This window comes from Bos grunniens, chromosome 19 (genome assembly GCF_055505025.1).
Source record: "Bos grunniens cultivar Pamir isolate PY7600 chromosome 19, Bosgru_T2T1.0, whole genome shotgun sequence".
In the NCBI taxonomy this organism is placed as follows: Eukaryota; Metazoa; Chordata; class Mammalia; order Artiodactyla; family Bovidae; genus Bos; species Bos grunniens.
Window position 1 is genome coordinate 38,407,281 of NC_141183.1, and position 22,938 is coordinate 38,430,218.

The window sequence follows — 22,938 nt, forward strand, 5'->3', positions numbered from 1 at the left end:
GGCCCCGCCCACCAGGCCCTTGCCCAATCAGCCCCGGGCTCGAACCACAGCCCCGCCCCACACGTGCTGCCCCCGGGGGGCGGAGAGGGGGCCGGGCCGCAGAGCCCCTCCCGCCCGACGGGGGCGCAGTCATGCTGGAGCCGCGCGGCCGCCGAGGCTGGCGAGGACCCGGAGGGGTTTGTGGGGAACCACGGAGCTAGGGGCCGCGTGCGGGAAGTAGGACTCCCTGGCACCCACTCAGTGCCCTCCCTCTCCACCCCCTACCGCAGCGGAGAGTCTGGGGGACAGGTGGGGGGCTGGAGCTCAGGGCATGTGGACATCTTGGAGAGAGGGTCTCAGATGGTTAAATCAGGAGCGCGGGTGGGAGAGCCCGTGACCGCTCCAGCAGCTACGCACCCGCCATGATTTAATCAGTTCAGGGAGGGCTACTGTAAGAACCGAGAAGCATGATCGGTGGGGGTTTTGGTCCAGGGCTCCACCAGACACAGAAGGTTATGTCGCCCACCTCCCCATGGAAACTCAGATCCAGCCCCCAGCCTCCCCCTGGACCCATTCCTGTGTGCACACCGAGACCCTACCCATGCTCCACAGAGAGGCAGCCCCTGGCAGGGAGAGACAGGGCTCCAACTGGGACACCTTGGAAACAGGGCATTAAAAGGGGGCCTTGTCCCCTGAGGGCCCAGTAACCGCAAGCATCAGGCTTCAGCAGCGCATGACAAAGCCCTGAATGGGAGACAGGAAGCTGGGCCCTAACTCAGTTCTGCCCTGGTGTGTGGCATGACCCTAGACAAGAACCCTAACTGGTGTCAGTTTCTCTCTCTGGGGGTAGATAGGAGGATAGGCTTTAGATGGTCTGGAAGTCCCCCAGGTTCTCCCTTGGGGGGGGCAGGGAGCCCCATCCCCTGTGGAGAGTGTCAGGGTAGCTTCTGTATTCGGGATTACATTCTCCACTGTCACGCATCTCAGAGGTGCTGTGGTTCTGGTAAGCTCCGTCCCCCGTTCATGAGTTTGCAGCTTTGATTGAAAAGAAAATCCTGTACAAAGGGCTGAGGACAGAATGCTAGACTGAGACAGAGCCTGGGGAACCAGAATTATGTCCTGTGTTCCACATACAGGTTCCAGGGCCCAGAGATGACCCCACCATGGACGTGCAGCTAGCAGGTGCCAGAGTTGGCACTGACCTGGGGTTGGTGCAATACCTGGGCTGGGAGCTCAGTTTCCACCGCAGGCTGCTCCAGATCCCACATCCATGGGCAGGTGCATCTCGTGAAGGTGGCGGCCACAGTGAGTCATGGCACAGGCAACGGGTGATGCAGCACAAGGCAGCCCTCCCCACATCCGCCCCACTGTCTCTTGTGAGCAGAGTTAATCCCCAAGCTGGTGTTTCTTGGCGCCTTCGAGGTGTGTTTTAAATTCTGTGAAGTGACTAAAAATATGCATCGTCGTGTTGGGTATGAATGACTGTGACGAGAGGGTTAGGAAAACATTTCATTCTGAAAGTTCTTGTGCTGCCTCTTTCCAGCTTGCTGAGTGCAGGCCTGCAAAGCTGGATGCGGGAAGTTCCACTGGGTGGCCCAGAATGGCAGGTGATCAAACAGGAAAGGACAGACCTAGGAGCTCTGTGGGGTTGGGACTGAGCCCCGGCACTGACCTTCATAATGGTGTGATGATGCCAGGTAGAGGACAGGGCCCAGCCGGAGGATGTGGCCAGCTGTGGGACTGTTGGCAGAAGGCAGAACCATGGCTCTAAGCCCAACACCATGGTCCCCTTCCCACTCCCCCAAATTCCTCATCCTTTCAGCCACAGCCCTGCCCAGGGAGCAGTTTTAGCTCTTAACCAGAGAGAGAGACCCAAGGAAGAAAAATAATATACCTAAAGTCACATACCTAGTAAATGATGAAGTAAAAGTGTTAAGTTGTACAGTCGTGTCTAACTCTGTGACCCTATGAACTGTAGCCCACCAGACTCCTCTGTCCATTGGATTCTCCAGGCAAGAATACTGGAGTGGGTAGCCATTCCCTTCTCCAGGGGATGTTCCCGACCCAGGGGTGAACTCTGGGTCTCCTGCATTGTAGGCAGATTTTTTACTATCTGAGCCACCAAGGAAGCCCAGTAAATGATGAGGCTTGAACTAAACCTTGAGAGTAGGGTGTGTCTACCCTCTAATCCAGTGTTTCCTCTACTGCCCCACGGGAATGGGGGCAGTAGCCTCTCTTAGCTTCTCCAGGACAGAGCTTCCTCATCAACATAATGGGAGGCTGAAGTCAATGATGGCTAAAGGGCATTCTAATATTCATTAAGTTTAGACCATAATTTCAAAACAAATAGGGCACAGGACATTAGTGGTCCATGTCCCAAGGGTGAGTATATTTGGGAAATGGTGAGGTAAACATAGAGAATTAGGTTCCCTCACTGAGGAACTTTTCAGAGCCTTTAATCTGAGAGTGTACATTGGGAGTCTCCCATAGGGAGGTATAGGCTGCCATCTCCCCATGTGTATGAGGCCACAGAACATCTTGGAAGATGACCACGGCTTTGCAGAACACACTCAGAGAAATACTGGCTCCCCTACATCTGCTAGCTGGGAGCTCAGTCCAGCTCGTCTCTGCCTGTCTCCCTACACGGGAGTGTCTCCAGTGCTCAGCCTGTCTCCTCCCTGCTCACGTGGCACACCCTCCCTTGGCAGCCTCTCACTCATTCTTGGGCTTTCAACAATTACCCACATCCCTAGGACATCCCTCCCTCCATCTTTAGATGTGACCTCATCTCCAAACAGTAGGTCTATATGCAGTTTCCTGCACATTCCCCCCAAGACACCCCCAGCACCTTAAACTCAGCACATCCAAGACTGAACTCTTCATCTTTCCCCTCAACCTGCTCCCACCCAGTATCATTTATCTCTGACAAATAGCAGCAGCATCCACCTTGTTACCAAGCAGGAAACCTAGAAGCCATTTGGGACTCCTCCTTCAACTCCCACTTTTAGGGCCCATTCCCTTTTTTCTTAATATATTCAAATGTCTTCCTTGCTCACGGACTTAGCTCTAACCTTTCATGTCTCACTTGGACCCTTTTAAAGCTCAACAACACCTGTTCCAACATTCCCCTCCAGTCTTTTCTTCATATTTCTTGCCATAATTTTCTAAGTCACACATACAACCCTATCATTACCTTGCATAAAACCTTTCCATGGCTCTCCACTACTATAAGACTAAAAATATCTAAGTTCCTATCTATGAAACAGAAACAGATGCACAGATATAGAGAACAGGCTTGTGGTTGCCAAGGGGCTGAGGGGGTGAGAGAGGGATGGAGTGGGAGTTTGGGATTAGCAGATGCAAACTATCATATATAGAATGGATACACAACAAGGTCTTACTGTATATCTTATACTAAACCATAATGGAAAAGAACATGAAGTATATATATATATATATATGTATATGTATAACTGAATCACTTTTCTGTACAGCAGAGATTAACATGATAGTGTAAATCAACTATACTTCAATAAATTTTTTAAAAAATATCAAAGTTCCCTAACATGATCTCCAATAATCCTTCATGACCCATGCCAATCTCCAGCCTCAGATCCTACTGCCCATCTCTAAATTACACTCATCCATACTGAAAATGGAGCTCCCTAGACTCACTCATAGTTGCGATACTTTCTGGAGCCCAGAGGAGTGGCAGGAATTGGGAGCAATCGTCTCTAGTTGCCCCCTACCCTCAACACAAGTCTTGTCCTGGTAATACAATGATGGTTCAGGACCACGGAGAGCGCCACCTAGGCAACCCCCTCCCCTGGCTTTTTGGTCTGGTTCTGCCTAGCTCACTCCTCCCACTCGTCCTTCAGAAACCCAGCACAGACACGACTTCCTCCAGGAAGCCCTCCCTGACCTACTTATTGAAATTGTCATTTCCTCTAGGCTACTTGAGTACCCTGTGTACCCCTCCATCGCACCAAACTCATTGTGCTGATTATGTTTGTACATCAGTCCCCCGCTCCCCTCCACCAGCCCAACAACAGATCGTGAGCCTTGAGGGTTCAAACGCTATCTGATTCATCTCCATAGTCCAGGGCAGAGGAGGTGGCTCAGAGAATGTTTGTTGAGTGAATGAGTAAATGACATTTAGCAGGCGCAACTCAGGAAGTGCGTGCTGATTTGCATCATGTATCTGTTGTTCTTCGTGATTCAGAAACCAGCCAGATCCCTCTCCTGGCCTCTCTGAGAAAGGCATTTTCTCCCTCTTTGACTCCACCCTCCATTAGCTTCCATGTGCCATTTACATCCACCCTTTGACTACCTTCTCTACAGGTCACCACCCAAGGGTAGGGAGAGGACCGCTCCTCTCTGCTCCTGCTGTTGCCAAGCAGGGGACTTGGAGCCCCTCCACCCCCCAGCTCAGAACGCTTCCTCTCTGCCTCTCCCCTGCTCAGAACAGATGGCTCTGAGTCCCCACTAACACAGAAGTTCCTGTTCTGTTATTTGAATATTTTTAACACTTTCTGAATTATAGAAGCTTCCATCTCCTTTGATCATGGACTCGGACTCTCAGAAATTAAGAATCCCTTGAAGGACACTGAGTCTGGCCTCTTCCCTGTCCCATGAGAGGCTGCATCTGAGAGAGGGCCAGTGGCCTGCCCAAGATCACTGTAATGGACACAGTCATTGGTATTTGTATATGTATTTTTTTGGTCTTTTTCTTTCATTGCTGTTTTATTTTGATGCTCTTAAATGCATCCTAGTTTCCTGGTCTTAATGGAGCTATATATAAATCAAGACATGGGCTAATGATCCAACCGGACTCTCCCATTCAGGGCTTTAAATCTTGAGTAGGGTGGAAAAAGGATAGGGAAAAATTGTCTGGCGCTCTGGTGAAGGTCCCCCAGTAAGATGGCCCAAGAGCCCTGGCTCCTGAATCTCCACATAGATGCTGTGAGCTCCTGATGTGCTTCAACAAATCCCCTTCTTGCTTAAGCTATCAGTCAGTTTCTGTTGCATACCAGCCTACAACCTTAACTGATGTAGTCCCATACCTCCCTGTACGGGATAAAGCTTGGCTACAGCAGCCTCTCACTGCCTCCTGCCAGCTCTGTTAGAGACTGCATTAAACCAACAAGCTCATGGGCTCATCTAGGCATGGAGGAGAGATAAGAGTCTTCAGAGAATGAAACAGACTGATGTCTGGTGTTGCAGGGAAACAAGCCAGGATTGGGGTGATCATCTCAATGTGTGTGCTCAACCCTCCAAGCCTGAGGTCAGGGTGGAAGAGAGATTAATCATCCAGACCCTATCAACACCTGCTCGCATGCTCAGACACACAAATGAGCAGATATGGGTGCATGCACACTGACAGGCACAGCTGCATACCTGGAATGACACCTGGGAGCTGGAATGCGACATGTGTCCAGGAAGCACAATTAACACATGATGTGAGCAGGTCAGGTCTGAGGGCCTCATCCTGCTCAGCAGTGAAGTCCCCCATCGACATTCCCAACGAGTGAGTCCAGAGTATCAGAGACTAGGGTCGCCCAGCAAGTGCCCTTTCGGCCAGAAAGGCATGTTCTACTGACCATTCCTCCTGCTGAGCCTGAGTAGCCGGGCTCTCAAAGATCTATAGCTAGGACCTCAGCACAGCGAGGTCTGAGTGACCGGCCCCACTGGGGCAGGGGCTGGGAGCTGAATACAGCTAGGGTTGGGTTGCTTACAGAACAGATACTGTCTCCCCCTCCCAGAGTCCGCCACCCCGGCGCTCCTGCCCTGCCTCAAAACACTTAGGATGATAACATCCTATAAACTCCCAGCAGGGCATTCTGTCTAGCTCAGTCCCAGAAAGCACCACCCTGCCCTGCCTGGCAACCTAAACTCCAGGAAGCGCTTGAGTCAGAAGGGACTACCCTGATTACAGGCTCCAAGCCCCAGCTCCTCAACTGGCACCTGAGCCCTCCAGTCCCAGCCAGTCTCTCCTGCCTCCTCTCCCCCGCTTCAAAACACACACCCCCACCCCCTCCTTTCTGACCACACCACACCTCTCCATGACTCACCACATACCTTCTGCCTCAGCCCCTGTGCCTCTGCCTGTTCCCTCCACCAGGGATTCCCTTCCCCGTACCTTCTCTGGCTATTTCCCAGCTCCTAGGTCAACTTCTCACAACTTTTGAAGGATGGAACCACTTCTTCTACCTGTAAGTGGTCCTTACTTGGCCCAGCCAAGTGTTTTCCTGTTCCTTCTGGGGGCTGTGAGGTCCAAGGGCAGGGTTGGAGTCACTGCCCACCACCTAGATGGGCATTCATTGGTACCAATGTGTTTCTGGAACTGGCATAAATGAGATTTCTGATCTTTCTCCCCAGCCCCTGGACTCAAGCTGGGGAGGTGGCAGCCGATGACCCTCGGGAAGCCTTTGCCCATTTCCTGGGAGCTGAGTCTCACAGGTGTCCTCCTCAGGACTGTAGGGAGAAGGTTCAGACCCTGGAGCTAGGCTTCTGTGGACCCAGTCCATGAGAAATCACGAGGTATATCTCTGGGTCAGGAAGATACCCTGGAGAAGGGAATGGCTACCCACTCCAGTATCCTTGCCTGGAGAATCCCATGGACAAGGGCAGTCTAGCAGGCTACAGTCCATGGGGTTGCAAAGAGTCGGACACAATTGAGTGACTAACAGGCTAGAAAAACCACATGCAATACACCTTTTAAATAGAGCCAGAGAGTCTGAAGCTGAGAGAGGACAGAGAGTGGCCCGGGTCACACAGCCAGTGAATCCCACACCGACTGCCTCCTTCTCAGGAGAAACCAAGTATGATTTTGTCATTTATAACAAGAAATATATGTTTGGCTGCTCATCCTGTTTCTGGCATTGAGCTCCTAAAACCCTTGGAGTTTGCTAGGTGATGAGATCCTAAAAGTGTCTTCAGTTTGTTAGATGACTTTTGGAACTCACCTAAAGACAAGGCTAAGAGCAAACCCTGCAATTAGAAGGTTGGAACTTTCGGTCCCAACCCTGCCCCAAAACCACCTCCGGGGGAGGGGAGGGAGGCTAGAAATTGAGATCACACTCCAAAGGCCAATAGTATAATCAATCATGCCTGAGTAATGAAGCTTCCATAAAAATCCAAAAGGGAGATGTCCAGAGAGCTTCCAGACTGGTAAACACATGGACATCTGGGGAGAGTGGAGGCTCCATGCCCTTCTCCCATACCATCCACTGGCTGGGACCAAAAGCTCAGATGCCAGATGCTCAGATGTCCTACAAATCTCTTTTATCGGGCTATTCCTGAGTTCCATCCTTTGTAATAAACCGGCAAGTAAATGGGTTTCCTAAGTTTTCTAGCACATTAATGGAACCCCAGGAAGGGGTTTCCAGTACTCTTGCCTGGAAAATCCTATGGACGGAGGAGCCTGGTAGGCTGCAGTCCCTGGGGTTGCTAAGAGTCAGGCACAACTGAGTGACTTCACTTTCACTTTTCACTTTCATGCATTGGAGAAGGAAATAGCAACCCACTCCAGTATTCTTGCCTGGAGAATCCCAGGGACAGAGGAGCCTAGTGGGCTACTGTCTATGGGGTTGCACAGAGTCGGACACAACTGAAGTGACTTAGCAGCAGCAGGAAGGGGTTGTGAGAACCTTGGATTTACAGCCACTCACCACCTGGACTTGTGGTTGGCATCTGTAGTGTGGGATGGGCCTGGTAGGGGATAGTCTTGTAGGACTGAACCCTTAACCTGTGGAATGTGATGTTCTCTGGGTAGACAGGGCTTCCCTGATAGCTCAGTTAGTAAAGAATCTCCTACAATTGCAGGAGACCCGGGTTCAATTCCTGTGTTGGAAAGATCTGCTGGAGAAGAGATAGGCTACCCACTCCAGTATTCTTGGGCTTCCCTCGTGGCTCAGCTGATAAAAAAAAAATCCTCCTGCAGTGTGGGAGACCTGGGTTCGATCCCTGGGTTGGGAAGATCCCCTGGAGAAGGGAAAGGCTACCCACTCCAGTATTCTGGCCTGGAGAATTCCATGGACTGTATAGTCCATGGTGTTGCAAAGATTCAGACACAACCGAGCGACTTTCACTCACTGGGTAGACAGTGTCAGAGTTGAACTGAATTGCAGGATACCCAGCTGAGATCAGAGGATTGCTTGGGGCTGTGGGAATGCCCCTCTCCCTCCCACGCCCATGTTGTACTTAGGAGCAGAACCCTAACAAGGACCCTCAGGAATCGTTTTTCTTGTAACCTCAGAGCCAGCCCATTTCATGAGCTCCAAGCATCAGACAGTGGTGGGTGGGGGCAGGCAGTCAGCCTGATGATGGCTGCTCCAGAGGGAGGGCTGAGACTTGGGAAGGTTGGGGGTGGCAGGTGGGGGTTGAGCTGGAGAGTCCAGCTCCTGGAGCTTGTCCCCTCCAACCTAAGGGGCAGGGAGGACACCCATAGAGGGCAGGGATGGAGCAAACAAGGGTCAGGAGGTTAGCGTGAGTCTGGGTCACTGCTCTGCCCACAGCCGCTGAGAGGCAGACCCAGCGGCAGCGATCAGAAAGTGAACAGTGATTGCCTGGCTAGGCACCAGGGGAGAAGGCAAGACGCTTATGCTCATGGCGGAAAGAACATGCCTCCTCACTGCTACCCGCCTGGAAGCTGTTGATCTCCTGCAGGGCCTGCTGCGCCCAGCTGCTCTGAACCCGGTGAGTCCCCCCGAGCCGGCCCTCTCCATGGGGGAGAGGGTAGGGATGCAGAGCAAGGCACTCATGCACAGCCATGCAAGCCCCCCAGCATGGGTCTGAGGCGGCTGGGTAAGTGCAGGCAGAGGATTTCCATGGATCTTGTGGCCACACCCCAACACCAGCACCCAAGTAGAGACCTATCTTCCAGAATACTGATTCAGCCCCCACCTTGAGTTCAAAGGGTGATGCACACAGAGTGGTGTCCCGTGCCCTCCCGACCCTGCAGTGTGGGGAAGCAGGGTCAGAGCGGGCAGTCCAGGGTGGGCACCCCTAGAGACCCACGCTGAGCAGCCATGCATCCTCCACCCAGACTGTCCACCTCCTCCTCTCCGGCTCCTGATCCCAGCAGAGACACCTTGAGGCTATAAATAACATGATTGTCTAAAGGCCTATATCCACGGGCTTTGTACCGGCCACACTTTAATCGGGCCTGCTGGCAGCCAGGCTGAGGACTCGGGGCTGGAGTGAGTGGCTTCGTGCTGGGTGCAGGCATAGGCTCAGGCCTCCCGCGGGGTTGCTGACAGCTCAATTCCCAGCCCAGCCACAGGCACTGCCAGCTCTCCAGCTGGGAGCGAAGAAACGGCAGGTGCAGCTCGGCCAGGGTCCTGGAGCCACAGTCAAAGGTGGGCAGAGGCACTGATCCAGTAGAGGTCACCCAGAGGGGTACAGACAGGGCAGGTGGGACCTCCTCGCTGCCAGGCAGGGCCTCAGGGGTCCTTTGGGGGGGCACCCCTGCCAGGAATCAGGCGTTGGTTCTCGCTCTCAAGGATCCCTGTGGGCAGAAATCACTCAGCCAGCCCCAAAGGAGGCAGAGGTGTTTGGGGACCATGCCTGGGCACAGTCTGCCACAAAATCCTCCAGCTTCCGTTTTCAAAGTAAATTCCAGATCCAACCTGTTCTCCCCACCTTCAATGCCACCACCATGGTCCCAGCCCCTCTGCTCTCCCCTGATGGCTACAGACCTCCCTTTGGCCTCCCTCCTTCAACACTGACCACCCCCACCCCGCCACAGTCTGCTCTCAACACAGCAGCACCACAGTGGTGCTTTTATGATGTCAGTCAAATATCTTGGGGCCTGCGCCCTGGAAACCCCACAGCAGCTCCCATCTCACTCAGTGTTAAGGCCTCAGTCCCTACAAAAGCCTTCAGTCCCCCATGCTCTGGTCCTCTTACTGTCACTCTTGTCTCTGCCGCTGGCCCCCCTTGCTCCTGCTTCAGCCACAGCGGCCTTCTTGCAGGTCCTCAAACACAAGCCGGTACATTGCTACCCCAGAGCCTTTGCACAAGCTCTTCCCTCCAGCAGGAGCACCTTCCCCAGACAGCTGCACAACTCAGTCCCTCCTCCAAATCTTTGCTCCAAGGCCACCTGTGCAGTGAGGACCTCTCTGACCACCCTTTCAAAGACTGCAACCTGCCCCCACCTGTTCCTCTCTTCCCACTTTCCAGCCTTATGCCTCTCATAGCACTTATGACCTCAAACACACTCTTTTATGGCTTCTGTTTTTTGTATCTTGTTTGTTTTTCTTCACGTGGGCTTGGACTTGATGTTCACTCCCCAGGATCTGCAATCTTGCCTGGCACATAGCAGGGGCATAATAATTACGTGTGCATGAATCAACAAATGAATGAATGGATAAATTAATAAATTCAGGGGGTGGCCAGTGCTCTTTGTTTCTATAGGGTCAGCCCTGAGCCCGGCATGGGTGCAAAGGAGCAGGGTACCTGTGCCAGACTTCTGGGCTTGGGCCTGGTCTCTCTCTAGGTACAGCGCAGTCAGTAGGAAGCAGCCACCACCCAAGGCAATGACGAAGGCGCAGCACAGGAAGCTCTGCTGAAGGCTGAGGAAGCGCTGCAGGTAAGTGTCAGGGCGCCCCGCCTGCAGGGCGCTGGAGATCTGCAGAGGAGAGAGGCTGGGTCTGCCAGGACCACCAGGAAGCCACTAGGCCTCCAAGTGCAGCCCTTCCCTGGAGCCCCACCATCCACCCGGCCTTACAAGTCCCATGAGGTAGGGGCTGCCGGCATCTCCCAGGATATGGCCCACTGTGATCTGAAGCGCCTCAGCTGTCCCCCGGCATCTGGGCACCACCACCGACTGCAAAACACAAGAACACCAGGGGAGGTCCCTGAGCGAGGACAGGGAGTAGGTGGCCCCTCAGACCCTCTCCTGTCCCTCTGCTGCCAAGGACCTGCGTGGTGGGGCGACAGCCTGGCCGAGAGAGTAGGGCGGCAGGGGGTCATTGATCCCAACGCCTGAAGCCCCACCACCGAGACTTTAGCCTCTCAGAGTCTCAGGAAGGCTCCCCAGTCTCCCAGGATAGAGCTGCCAGGCCCCTAATGAGGGCCACCCCTCTTAAGGGTTTGCTCTTGAACCAGGGGGCCCAGGCATAGCTGTGACCTCAGTGAAGGGGTGGGCAAGTCCCAGCTCAGGGGCGCGGAAGGCAGCAGTGGGCTGTGGAGTGAAGACAGGGTGCACAGCCAGGTGCCCACATATGTGGGCACCCAGGTGGGGTGGTGTGGAGGGCTCAGTCTCTCTCTCCGGAAGCCCGTCTGGGCAGAGACCAAAGGCAGCCTTGCTGAAAAGGCCCACCTGGAAGGGGGTGGGGAGGTTAAAGATATGAATTCTGGAGTCAAACTGTCTGGGTTCCAATCCCATAGCCCCCACTCACTAGCTGTCTGACTCTGGGCAAGTCACTTCACCTTTCTGTGCCTTGGCCTCCTCATCCCTATATGGGGATAATCATGGGACCTACATAAAGGGTTACTTTCATGATCATTCCTCATCCGGTACCTGAGGACATTAGGCTGAAATAAACTGAACCTGCTGTGCCTCCTGCTTGGCAAGCGTTCCCTTCTCTGGTCCAACTGGAGCATCCTTATTCATCCTTCAGGACTGACCTTCAAGGAGGTCACCTCCTCTTGAAGACTTCCCAGAGTTCAGGTGCCTGCCTTGAGCTCCCACAGCCCCTGTGGGCACCCCTAACTGAAGGCACATCCCCCATAGCTGGAAGGGTTCATCGCCCTCCTCCCCTTACCCTTACATGGTCTGGCAGCAAAGCTCCTGCCTAATTTCTCTTGGGGTCCCTGGGGGTTCAGCAAGGCACCAGGCATGGAAGGGACTAGCTGACAGCTTGCCAACTAAACAAGTCAAGTAGAATCATCTTGGAGACTGACCCCAGGAGAAACCCTGCTAGAACCCAGAGCTGCAACAAGACGGTAAGAGGGAGGCAGGGAGGGAGGCAGGAGGTTCAGCTAGAAGCCACAAGGTCCACGGTCCCAACAGGACATCCAAGGGGGAGCTTCCCACACCAACGCCTTATTCCCAAGGCCTAGTTGGCCATAATCTGAGCCCATCAGAGAACAACAACAACATAATACTAATTATTATAATAATAATTACTAACATTCATTAAGTGCTTCCTGTATGCATTTTCTATATCTCATATATATATTTTCTATATATCCACTCAAGCAACCCATGAGGGAGACATAATTCCTATCCACTATTACAAATGATGAAACCCTCCACAGAGAGGGTGAGTAACTTGCCCAGGGCCACCCAGCCAGCAAACAGTGGGGCTAAGATTTGATTCCAGGCCTTCTTCTCCAGGGTCTGATGCTTGACCATCCTGCTGTTAAAAGCAAAAAGGAGCCTTTCCAGCAATACTTACACGTTTGTTACAGAACGTTTGGAAAACAGTGAGAAGAACCAAGAGGAAAAGCTCACCTCAAGCCCTGCAAATGGGGAACTGGCAAGGAGGGCAGAGAAAGGGACTCCCGACAGGGAACAGGGTGAGCCAAGGTGTGAAGGCCGGAGCTGCAGGACTAGAGAGAGGGGCTTGTGGGTGGGCAGCACAGAGCAGCAGGAGGTGACCGGCTGGTCCTGGAGTCACTGGCACTTAGCCACTCTGTCCAGGTGGTGAGAGAAGCTGGGCCTCCCACCCATCACCAGGACCTGCCAACAGGCCTGAGGAGGAACTGACCACAGCTTTGCACCTTCCCCAAGTGCTTCCTTCTCACCCCATAATTATGTGATTACTCACTGGTGGTTCTGGGCAGAATGGCAGGGCCTCCTAGAGACAGCAGTCCCCAACCTTTTTGGCACCAGGGACCTGTTTCATGGAAGACAATTTTTCCACGAATGGGGTGGGGGGTGGTTTCAGGATGATTCAAGCACATTACATTTCCCGTGCACTTTATTTCTAATTTATTACATCAGCTCCATCTCAGATCATCAGGCATTAGATCCCAGAAGCTGGGGACCCGAGTCCTAGAACATGGGCTCTGATGTCCCCAAAAGTCCATGCAGGGGGCAGGGCTGCTTGGAGAGAGAAAGTTCCCTTCCTCCCCTCCCAGGAACTCCAACCTGCAGGACCCAGACCGCTCCTGCGGCCTGTGGCAGGGAGGTAGGTCTCCCCCTACCTGTTCTGGGTCCCCAGGGTCTCCACGTAGCCAGGGGCCAAGGCTGGCCCTCGCCAGCAGCTGGAGAGCCAGGCAGGTAGTTTTAGAAGCTTAGAGGCTTTTGGGTCCCCAAAACTCCAGGCTCACTCTATTCGGAGACAAAAACACCTCTGTTTTTGACTCTCCCTTCTTAGAAGAGCTGTTCCCTTTATAGCCCGGGGCATAACCAGCGCCAATCAAGGGCCCGCAGAAAGTCGGAGTGGCAGTCACCAGGTGCAAACTTCCTGGCAGCCTGCCTCACGCGCCCCAACTCAGCCCTCACACCCAGACACCCCTGGGAGGGTGAGACAGACAAGTGAGCAGACGGCTACCCAGGGGCAGAAGGCAGAGCAGGGAAGCATGGAGACGCATGGATGGAGGGAGACCTGGAGGGTGATGATCCCCCAGGGAAGGGGGATCTGCTGAAGAGGTGGGAGGTGATCGCGGTGGCAGGATTCCAGCATCCCAGAATACAGACCTGGGAGAGGGAGCGAGTCCCCCTTCTGCCCGACTCCCCACAGCTGGGGATGGGCAAACTAGAGGGGGGCCCAGAGAGAGGAGGGTGGGAAGGGAGCTGGAGACACCATCAGTGGGTTGGGGGAGATAGGGAGCTCATTTGGGGATACACAGTCTCCAGTCTTCCAGGGAGGAAGGCCATCCGAGGCCCAGCCAGGCTAGTGGGGAGGTCGCAGATGAGTCTGAAGTGGGTCTTGGCTGTGATGAGCCAAGATCCTTTTTATTAACCAAGCCACCAGGAGGCAGGGGTTTCACAGGATGCAAGGAGTGAGCTGCCCATCAGAGGGGTATGTAAACAAGGGGTGGACGGCACTGGTCAGAATTTTGCAGAAGGTTCATGAGTTGGAGAGCTGTCTGCACTAGAATAGTGCCCTCCAGTGCATTCTGAGGAGCAGCTCCACCAGGATCACGCAGGACAATTCAAGAGCAATGCCGATCCCTGGGCCCCAACACATACACAACTGAATCAGACTCTGAGGACAGAGGGCCGGGAAAATGAATTTGTAAAGAAAGTGAAGTCAAAGTGTTAGTCACTCAGTCATGTCCGACTCTTTGTGACCCCATGGACTGCAGCCCACCAGGCTCCTCTGTCCATGGAATTCTTCAGGCAAGAATACTGGAGTGAGTAGCCATTCCCTTCTCCAGGGAATCTTCCTGATCCAGGGAGTGAAATTTGTAAACCTGATTCTTATGCTCAATGAAGTTTGAGAACTTCATTGAGAACTGAAGAGTTCCTGAAGTCTCTTCCCCAGAGAGACTCTGGATTATCCTCCCTGCGGATAAGCAGATCAAAGAGAGCTGTGTCTCTGAGGCAGGACCACCGTGGGGCCCGTGGAGCCCACAGCAACCCCTCAGGGATGCAGGCTTAGCTCTCTCGGCCCTTGTAGCCTGGGTGTAACTGGTAGGTACTGCCTTTCTGTTAAATACCTATTGCACATTTGAGCACACCAAGGCCAGCCAGAGAGAGTGGCAGAGCTGGGAGTGAAAGCAGGTGGACCATGCCAGAATCCTGGCTCCTGGGCTCCGCTGCCCTCTCGCCTTCCGGGCCTCAGAAGAAAGGGCAGCCAGCAAGGACCTCCCTGTACTTCATGCCACACCAGCGTCCCCACACTTCCTGCCCCGGCCCCACTCTAACCCCTGCCAGTCTCTCTCTACCCATCTCCCCTCCGGCCTCATCTCTAGAAAAGCAGCACTCGCTACCTATGACCCCCCAACTCCAGTGACCTTCCTCTCTTCCCCTCTCCCCTGTGCAGCTTCCCACAGGCACCGTCTACTCGCTGGTCTACACTCCAGCTTCGTCACCTCTCACCCTTCCCCACCCTGCTCCTGGTCTGCCCCTCCACTCCACAGCTCAGGTCCCCGCAGCGGTCCCCTCACCAGCATTTGGCTTGAGACCCCCTCCCTTCTGGAACCCCTCCCCCTCTTTCTGCCTGGAGACTGAGCTCCAAGAACGGCAGAGACGTGGTCCAGCTCCAGCCAACAAAGTGTCACAAAGCTGTCCCTTCTGGGAGGCTTTGGGAAGGTGGGGAGGCAGGGGAAGAGGGGCTAGAAGCCTCCCTGGGTTGACAGGCCCCACTGAGCTTTGGGGGCTGGACACCTCTAAGCCAGGGGAGGAGGAGGAGCACCAGGTGGGCTGGGCCCAGTCTGGCCCCCTGGGTAGTACCCGCCCGCTGCCCAGCACCGCCAGATGGGTCAGACTATGGTTGACTGGCCCCCTCAGCTCTCCTCTCCCCGCCACCCTCTCCCCGACCCCTGCCCCCAACCCACACGTGGCGTTACAAAGAGGCCAGCTCCGCCAGGTTAATCATTCCTGCCAACACAGACCACGGGCGGGCGCAGTCTTCACATATCTGTGGGGCTGTCATGTGGAGCGGGAACAGGGCTGAGGGGGTGGTGGAGGAAGCTTTGGGGGCCCAGGTTTCAGAGGACAAGCTGTGTTGGGGGTGGGGGCAGGGCATCATCCTGTGCCTACAAGTAGGCAGCCGCACTCGGGGCAAGCTTTGGCAGCATAATCCCATACACCGAGGGCTTTCCCTCAGGCCATCTTGCTCATCCCGCCAGGCCAGTTATGATTGCCCCTTTTTATAGGCAAGGAAACTGAGGCCCAAGGCCGTTCAGCAGGTCTGTGGCTGAGTCTGGGCTGGAGCCCAAGTCTCCTGTCTGGAGGGAGGAAAAGAGAAGAGCCGACAGCCTTGCAGCTGATACACTCACCCGGGAGTCACAGACAGGATAGCGCTGTCTATACCCCGTAGCCTGGGTCAAAGGGAGGGCCAGAGCATCTAGACAGAGAGTGAGCCTCCTGTCCACAGCAGTATTCAAGCAGGTTTTGTTGGCTAGTTACATGACTACACTTCCCCACAACCCTTTCAAACTCAGATTCCAGGATGCCAGGATTTCTTTAGGAGATGGAAGATGAGAAAGTAGGAACCGCTGATTTATTACCAGAACCCCAGGCAGCATTCCCTGCCCCAGGCACAGGGCACAAGCTTTACAGGGATCATCTTGTTTCACCCTCACCATAATCCAGGAGGTCTTTTCATCCCCATTTTCCACACAGGGAAACTGAGGCTCAGAGACACAAAGTGACTTGCCTAGGTCGCATAGAGTTAGTAAGTGGCAGTAACAGGGCTGACACCTAGGTTCGTGAGCCCGGCTGCATGCCCCTGCACTGGACCACCCTCAGGACAGCTCTGGTTCCCTAATGCCCAGTGCTTGACCATGCTGGGCTGCCAGGAGGTAGGAAGAGGGCTCTCAGGGTGTCGCTAGGTTGGGGACCTGGTGTAATCCACAAGGGCACAGCCCTTCAGTGTTTAACAACTTCCCTGCAATCTCCAAGAAGGAGGCAGGGAGGCTGGATGGAGAGTGTGAGGCTCAGGGAGGGTCGTGCTAGACTCTGGACCTAGCATCATGTGGTCAGGACAGCATCAGGACTCACTGTAGCCTGAGCCTTGCAGCCCATGATATGGGAGCTGGGGCGGCCCGAACCCACCTGGGCTCGGTGCCCCCGAAGTCCAGCATCCCTGACTGCATGCCCAGTGTAGAGGCCAAGGAGACCACTTGCTTAGAAGGATAGCAGTCAAGAAACAGGGGCAAAGAAAGAGGTCTGGAGTCAAAAAGCCTAGGTCCCAGCCCTGGCTCAGTGCCTCTGCGGGCCGTGTGACCTTGGTCCAGGCCCCTGCCCTCTCTGAGCCTCCATGTGCTTACCTACAACACAGGAGTGATGGCCAGAGGATATATTTGAGAGTGTCAGGGAGGCCCCTGGTCCAAGGTAACTGCTTGCTGACCTCAGTCCCTGACCCCATGGTCTCTGAAGCCCCACCTGACCTCTGGGCCACTCAACAGCAGAAGTCCGGCCCTGAGCAGGACAGACCCCAGCTGCCCCCGTTCAACGCCCCAGGACCAGCCCTCTGCCCTGACCCCCACACCTACCAGCAGGATGTCGGCAACCACCGCCCAGTTGCAGGACAGGAGCAGCTCCCCAAGGGCCAGGAACACCTGTGGACACGGGGTCAGGATGAGGCTCCCCGGATTTCAGTCACCAGCCCCTCCCTGTGGTGTCTTCCCACCTGTGCAGAGGGAGACTAGTCTGCACACAGGAAGCCCCATCAAGACTTCCAGGGGTGGGTGAGGTCTGCAACTGTTATCCCAGTGGCAGCGGCCTCCAGAGTCGGTGGGAGGAATGGTTTAGTCGCTAAGTCATGTCAGACTCCTGCAACCCTACAGACTGTGGCCCACCAGGCTCCTCTGTTCATAGGATTTTCCAAGCAAGAATACTGGAGTGGGTTGCCATTTCCTTCTTCAGGAGATCTACCTGACCCAGGGATCAAACCTCCATCTCCTGCATTGACAGGTGGATGCTTTATCACTGAGCCACCAGAGAAGCTCCCAGAGTGGGTACACATGCCCATCTGGGCAGAGAGGAGTTAGGGCCCAGGCCTGGAAAGAGCACATCCCTTGATGGAAGGGCCCCAGTGCCCAGTTCTTGAGGTCACCCAGGGTAGCAGCCAGGACTCCCAGGCCACTTTACATATATATGTTTGTTTATTTTTATGTGACTGCACTGGGTCTTCGCTGCAGCCCGTGGGATCCTTAGTTGCGGCAGGCAAATCTTAGTTGCAGCATGTGGGATCTAGCTCCCTGACCAGGGATCAAACCCAGACCCCTGCACTGGGAGCACAGTTTTAGCCACCGGACCACCAGGAAAGTCCCTCCCAGGCCACTTTTAAAGGTGGGGAAACAGAGAAAGGTACAGAGGCTGCTCTGGCCTTGCCCACCCCTCCCACTTCGTTCCCCTAAGGCCTGTGTACACTAAGGAGGCACCTACTGCATGCCAGCCAGACCACCCAAACCAGGCATCCCATCCACAGCCCCTCCCAGGCCTTCCCCTTCCCAGTTCCCTGGAGCATCACAGGGAGGTGAGCAAGGCTGAGGCAGTAAACTGTGCCCGGATCAGGGCTTCTCTGAGGTCATCAGCTGGCCAAGGACAAAGCCAGACTGAAACACGAGGCTTCCAGCCCCTGTCCAGTGCCCACTCCCGCTCTGGGCACCTATGGGGCTCAGAAAACCTGTTTGCCTATCTGCGGGTGACTGGAGGCTGCTGTGGGCCTGTCTCCCCCAGCTCCCTGAACCCCCCACCTCATGCCAAAGGATTAGGACAATCTTCATTCCACTCACTCAAGAAGAGTTTAATGAGGCAGGAAGAAGGGGAAAGTCTCATTTCTCAGAGCTCCTGAGAGCTTATTGCTGGAGTGGAATTAGTCATTCCTGGAGTCACGGGGCTCTGCCCAGGGCAGCCCAGGCTCTGGGACCCAAAGGCCTACAAGCACCCAGGACAGAGGCACTGAAGGGTTACTACCTGCCCACTGACAACATGCCGGGCCTGTCTCCGTTTGTCAACCACCCAACTCTCAGCCACCTCGTAAGACACATACCATGACTCCCACTTTACAGATGAGAAGGATCAGGCCCAGGTCACAAATCACTTTCTGGTGATCCCCTCACCCCAGTGACAAGATGAGGGACAGGAAGCTATCAGAGGGCCGGGGGGAGACTCTGAAAGGTCCCAGAAGTTGCAGCGCAGGGCGAGGCTGGTACAAGGGAAGTCAGAGGAAAGCTCAGGATAGGGAGGGCTTCCACGTGGAAGTGGCACTGAGCAGAGCCCTGAAGGATGGGCAGGATCGGGATGTGACTAGAAGAGCCCCAAGGCCACGCCAGGCAGAGAAGCCGGTGAGCAGAGGCGAGGAGGCCAGAAGGTACCTGCCAGGCTGGGAGGGCAGGAGTGTGGCCAGGGCTGCAGAGAGAGGGCAGGACCCACTGGGGAGGGGACGCAGCAGGGGTCTTCTCCCAGTCTCACAAGGCCTTGGCCCTCCACAAACTGGGGAACTCTTGAGGGCACGGCAGGCCTCCTCTGGGCCTGGGCTGGGCATCCACAGGGCTAGGAATCAGGAAGTGGCTGGTGGGCAAGCCTTAGGTGGGGCGCAGGCAGGCCGCAGACCCACATTCCAGCTAGACAGGATCTGCCAAGCCAGTCTCCTGGGGCCACATGAAAGCGGGGACCGCTCACGCCCATCCTCCCCTCAACTCCCACCTCCAGGGCCGGCCAGGCCACTGTCCCCCTCCCACTCCAGCTCACAGGCCGGGGTCCTACCCTCCACACCCCCTGCACCAGCCACTCCAAGCTACTTTCTCTCCTGGGGCCGCGATCTGCCCCCTGCCCGCCCCCCACACCCACAGGACACGCTGAAATACACCTTTTCCTTCCTCCAGCTGGGGCAGGGTGGATCCTGTCCCAAAATAGAGCCGATCAGAGGGAAGCTGCAGCCACAATGGAGCCTTTCAGCTGAACAAACCGCCAGAGGAGGCCAGGTTTCCTCAGACACACCTGGAAACCCACCCCAAGCCACCAAACCCTTGTCTCCACGCGGCAGCTCTGAAGGGCAAAGAGAGGCCCGGCTAGGGAGAGGCCACCTCCTCACCCCATAATTACAGAGCCTCCTGAGGCGCCGCCTGGGCTCAGGGAGGGTCACTCCTTCAGAGAGGTGTGACCCCCTAAGAGTAGACAGCTCGGCCCACCCTGCCACACGGGGCCGCTCCGAGGAGATCACCACCCACTGGGTCTTGATTTCCCCAGCCCCACACCCCACCAGGTGCCTCCATGTGCCAAGAGCTTGTGCTTCTAAATCTGGGAGAGGGACATCCCTGGTGGTCCAGTGGCTGAGACTCCATACTCCTGGGTTCAATTCCTGGTCAGGGAACCAGACCCACATGCTGCAACTAAAACCGGTACAGCCAGATAAATTTTAAAAAACAAGAATAAAAAATAACCTAGGAGATAACCTCAGTGGGTGCCGTTTGTGTTCCCCACAGGCTGTGTGCAAATCAGGCTAATCACCAGCAAACTGCCCAGGGGGCTTTGCTCCTGGATGGCCCCTGTCCCCCCATCACCTGGTCAGACACAGACAGGGGGAGGTGGGGTGGGGCGTCTCCTCCACACCTTGCTTGCCCTCACACCCCTCCAGACACTGATTCCTGTCCATGCTGATCCTAGATGTCCCTCCCTTCTGCCCCCTCCTCCCATCCACTGTCTGGCCTGGGCCAGTCCCTCCTCCTCACCGGTTTCCCAGGCCCCAGTATCCCCCCTCCACAACAGCAGCCCCAGAGGGGACTTCCGAAAGGGAAATCTGACTCTGCCCTCATCCCCTTAGGACCGGCACATGCTTCCCCTGCACCCTGACTCCATCCCCCAGGCCACAGGGCCTGGGAATGCCGCTGGGAGCCTGAGAAGCATGAAGCCCCGCAGTCCCTGGCCTTTTCCATCTCAGACTCAAGAGGATTTCCCCCTTGAGTTGGGGCAGTGATGGTGAATATTTCTAGCCTGAGTCACCCCCAGACAGAGAGGCATGCACACACACACATACGCACTCACACAAAACCACACAAGCACGCACAGACACAAGTGTCCTCATCTCACACACACACACACACATGAGCTCCAACACCCACGCACACACACCTAGACCCAAAACCTGAGATGCAAAACTCACACACCGCAAGGAAACACCTAAGCATGTAACAGGGATGACATTCCAAGTATAAAAACATGTATGGCAAGAGTACCAAGCAGATAGTGGCTGACAACATTGATGCAGGCTTGCTGGGGTGAACCTGTTGGAAAACAGCCTAGCATGTACACATGCCTGCTTGTGGTCTCATGATGTGGACAAGAAGTCATGCACACACAATCACACAGGCACACTTGTGCTTGATAAGCACCTATGTGCTTGATAAGTCACTTCAGTTGTGTCTGACTCTTTGCAACCCTAAGGACTGTAGCCCGTCAGGCTCCTCTCTCCATGGGATTCTCCAGGCAAGAATACTGGAGTGGGTTGTCATGCTCTTCTCCAGGAGATCTTCCCAGTCCAGGGATCAAACTTGTGTCTCTAAATGTCCCCTGCATTGCAAGGCAGGTTCTCTACCACTAACTCCATCTGGGAAGCCCACATACACATATACAGATACACAAATATACTCTTGTATTTGCACTCAGGCACCTATATACACATGGACGTGCACACACTCATACCTTCACACACGTCATCACCCCTCCTTGTGTACACGTGCAGGCACAGGTGGGCATGGGCAGGGAGCAGGAGGGAAGCTGGAACACCTACTCCAGAGAAGACTCAGTCCCTGTGTGGTAGAAAGGACAGTGTCTCCACCTTGGTCCATCTCACTCTTCCAACTGGGTAGTCACTGACCTCTGAACTGCAAAGAATGGGTTCTAGGTGCCCCCAGGAAGGGGGAAAGCAAAGATCTCCCAAAGGCTCATGGAGACTTGGGGAGAGCTAAGGCTGATCCTCCCCTTGCATGGGTCAACTCTTCACCCAGTGTGGCTGAGCCAGTCAGGATGCAGGTCCTCAACACAGACTGGTCGTCAGCAAGCTGCTGGGCCGGCTGGCACACTTCACCCCTGGGCCTGCCAGCCTGTAACTGTAGGAACTGGCTCAGGGCACAAGGGTACCGTCCGGCTCCCAGGGGCCAGCAGCCTGGGAGGCAAGCAGGTGGGGAATGGGCTCCAGTCCTCCTGGAGAACTCAGCTGACACGGCGGACTCTTCTGCCCATCCAAGAAGAGACACCTGCTAGCTTCCCGCAGGGACTGGGTCCTCAGAAGAAGGGTAGGTGGGTCTCTCTGAGCCCCTCTGAGGCAGCCCCTGGCAAGTCTCAGTTACTCCAGCTCAAGATGCAAGAGAAAATTATCCAAGAAGCCCCCAAGGGCCAAGTGGTAGGAGAGCCCCCCTAACCTGGGCTATCTGCACAGCCCACCAGTCTCGGTCCTATACACTGAGGAGGCACCTCCTGCATGCCAGCCAGACTGCCCAGACCAGGCGCCCTGTCCACAGCCCCTCCCAGGCCTTCCCCATCCCAGACCCCTGGAGCATCACAGAGAGGTGAGCAAGGCTGAGTCACTAAACTGTGCTCGGTTCTCAGCCAGGGGTGACAGCAGATCCCAAAACCAACTCTGGAACCCTCAGCTGACCCTGACCACAGCTACAGGGTGGACACATATCCTGGCTGCTCCCTGCCAAGCACCACACAAGGTTCCCTTGTTGGCACCAGACTGGGCAGATGTGGGGCCTACATCCTTGGTCCTTGCTCAGGAATCTCCAAGGCTGAGGAAGGCAGCATCCCCTCCCGGATGTGAAGGCCTCAGTGACCACCATGCTGACTCTGCTTTGTCGTGGTAGCTGCATCTCTCCTTGGGCCACTAGAGAACTCAGAGTTATAACCCGGTTTGGGCTGGAAGGAGCCTAAAGGTCATCTGGAGCAACTCCTGGGTAAAAACGTGCTCAGTCGCTCAGTTGTGTCCGACTCTTTGCCATCCCACGGCAAGAGATGGAGCCTGGGGGGGCTTGGGGGGGGCTCTCCTACCAGAGGAGCCCGCCAGGCTCCTCTGTCCATGGAATTTTTCAGGCAAGAATACTGGAGTGGAGATCTAAGGGATCTCCCCAACCCAGGGATCGAACCTGAGTTTCCAGTGTCTCCTGCATTGGCAGGCGGATTCTTTACCACTCTGCAACCTGGAAAGCTCCCATACTACACTTGATCTTAGCTAAAAGGCTGAGAAGTCTTTTGTAAAAATGGAAGGTTGCAATTGCATCATAGATCTCCCATCCCCCAGAAGTAAAAAAAAAAAAAAAAATTTACACCAGGGGGGACAAATGTTTTTCACCAAAGAAAAGAACAAAGCTTAATGAGATAAATATTAAATA

General features: G+C 54.9%; 1 protein-coding gene across 3 annotated transcripts in view; it reads right to left on the reverse strand.

Moving 5' to 3' along the window:
• Positions 1–9,109: 9,109 nt before the first annotated feature.
• SPNS3 (SPNS lysolipid transporter 3, sphingosine-1-phosphate (putative)) overlaps positions 9,110–22,938 on the reverse strand; it is a 40,801-nt gene continuing 26,972 nt past the window's right edge. For 2 of the 3 annotated variants that reach the window (XM_086359551.1, XM_086359549.1), the window contains 4 exons: positions 17,098–17,163; positions 10,709–10,807; positions 10,438–10,609; positions 9,110–9,487 (listed from right to left, as the gene is read on the reverse strand). In XM_086359551.1, coding sequence (XP_086215677.1) covers positions 9,423–9,487; positions 10,438–10,609; positions 10,709–10,807; positions 17,098–17,163 — 402 coding nt within the window. In that variant the 3' untranslated portion in view covers positions 9,110–9,422. The remainder of the gene's footprint in view (positions 9,488–10,437; positions 10,610–10,708; positions 10,808–17,097; positions 17,164–22,938) is intronic. The other variant, XM_086359550.1, reaches the window with a different exon arrangement.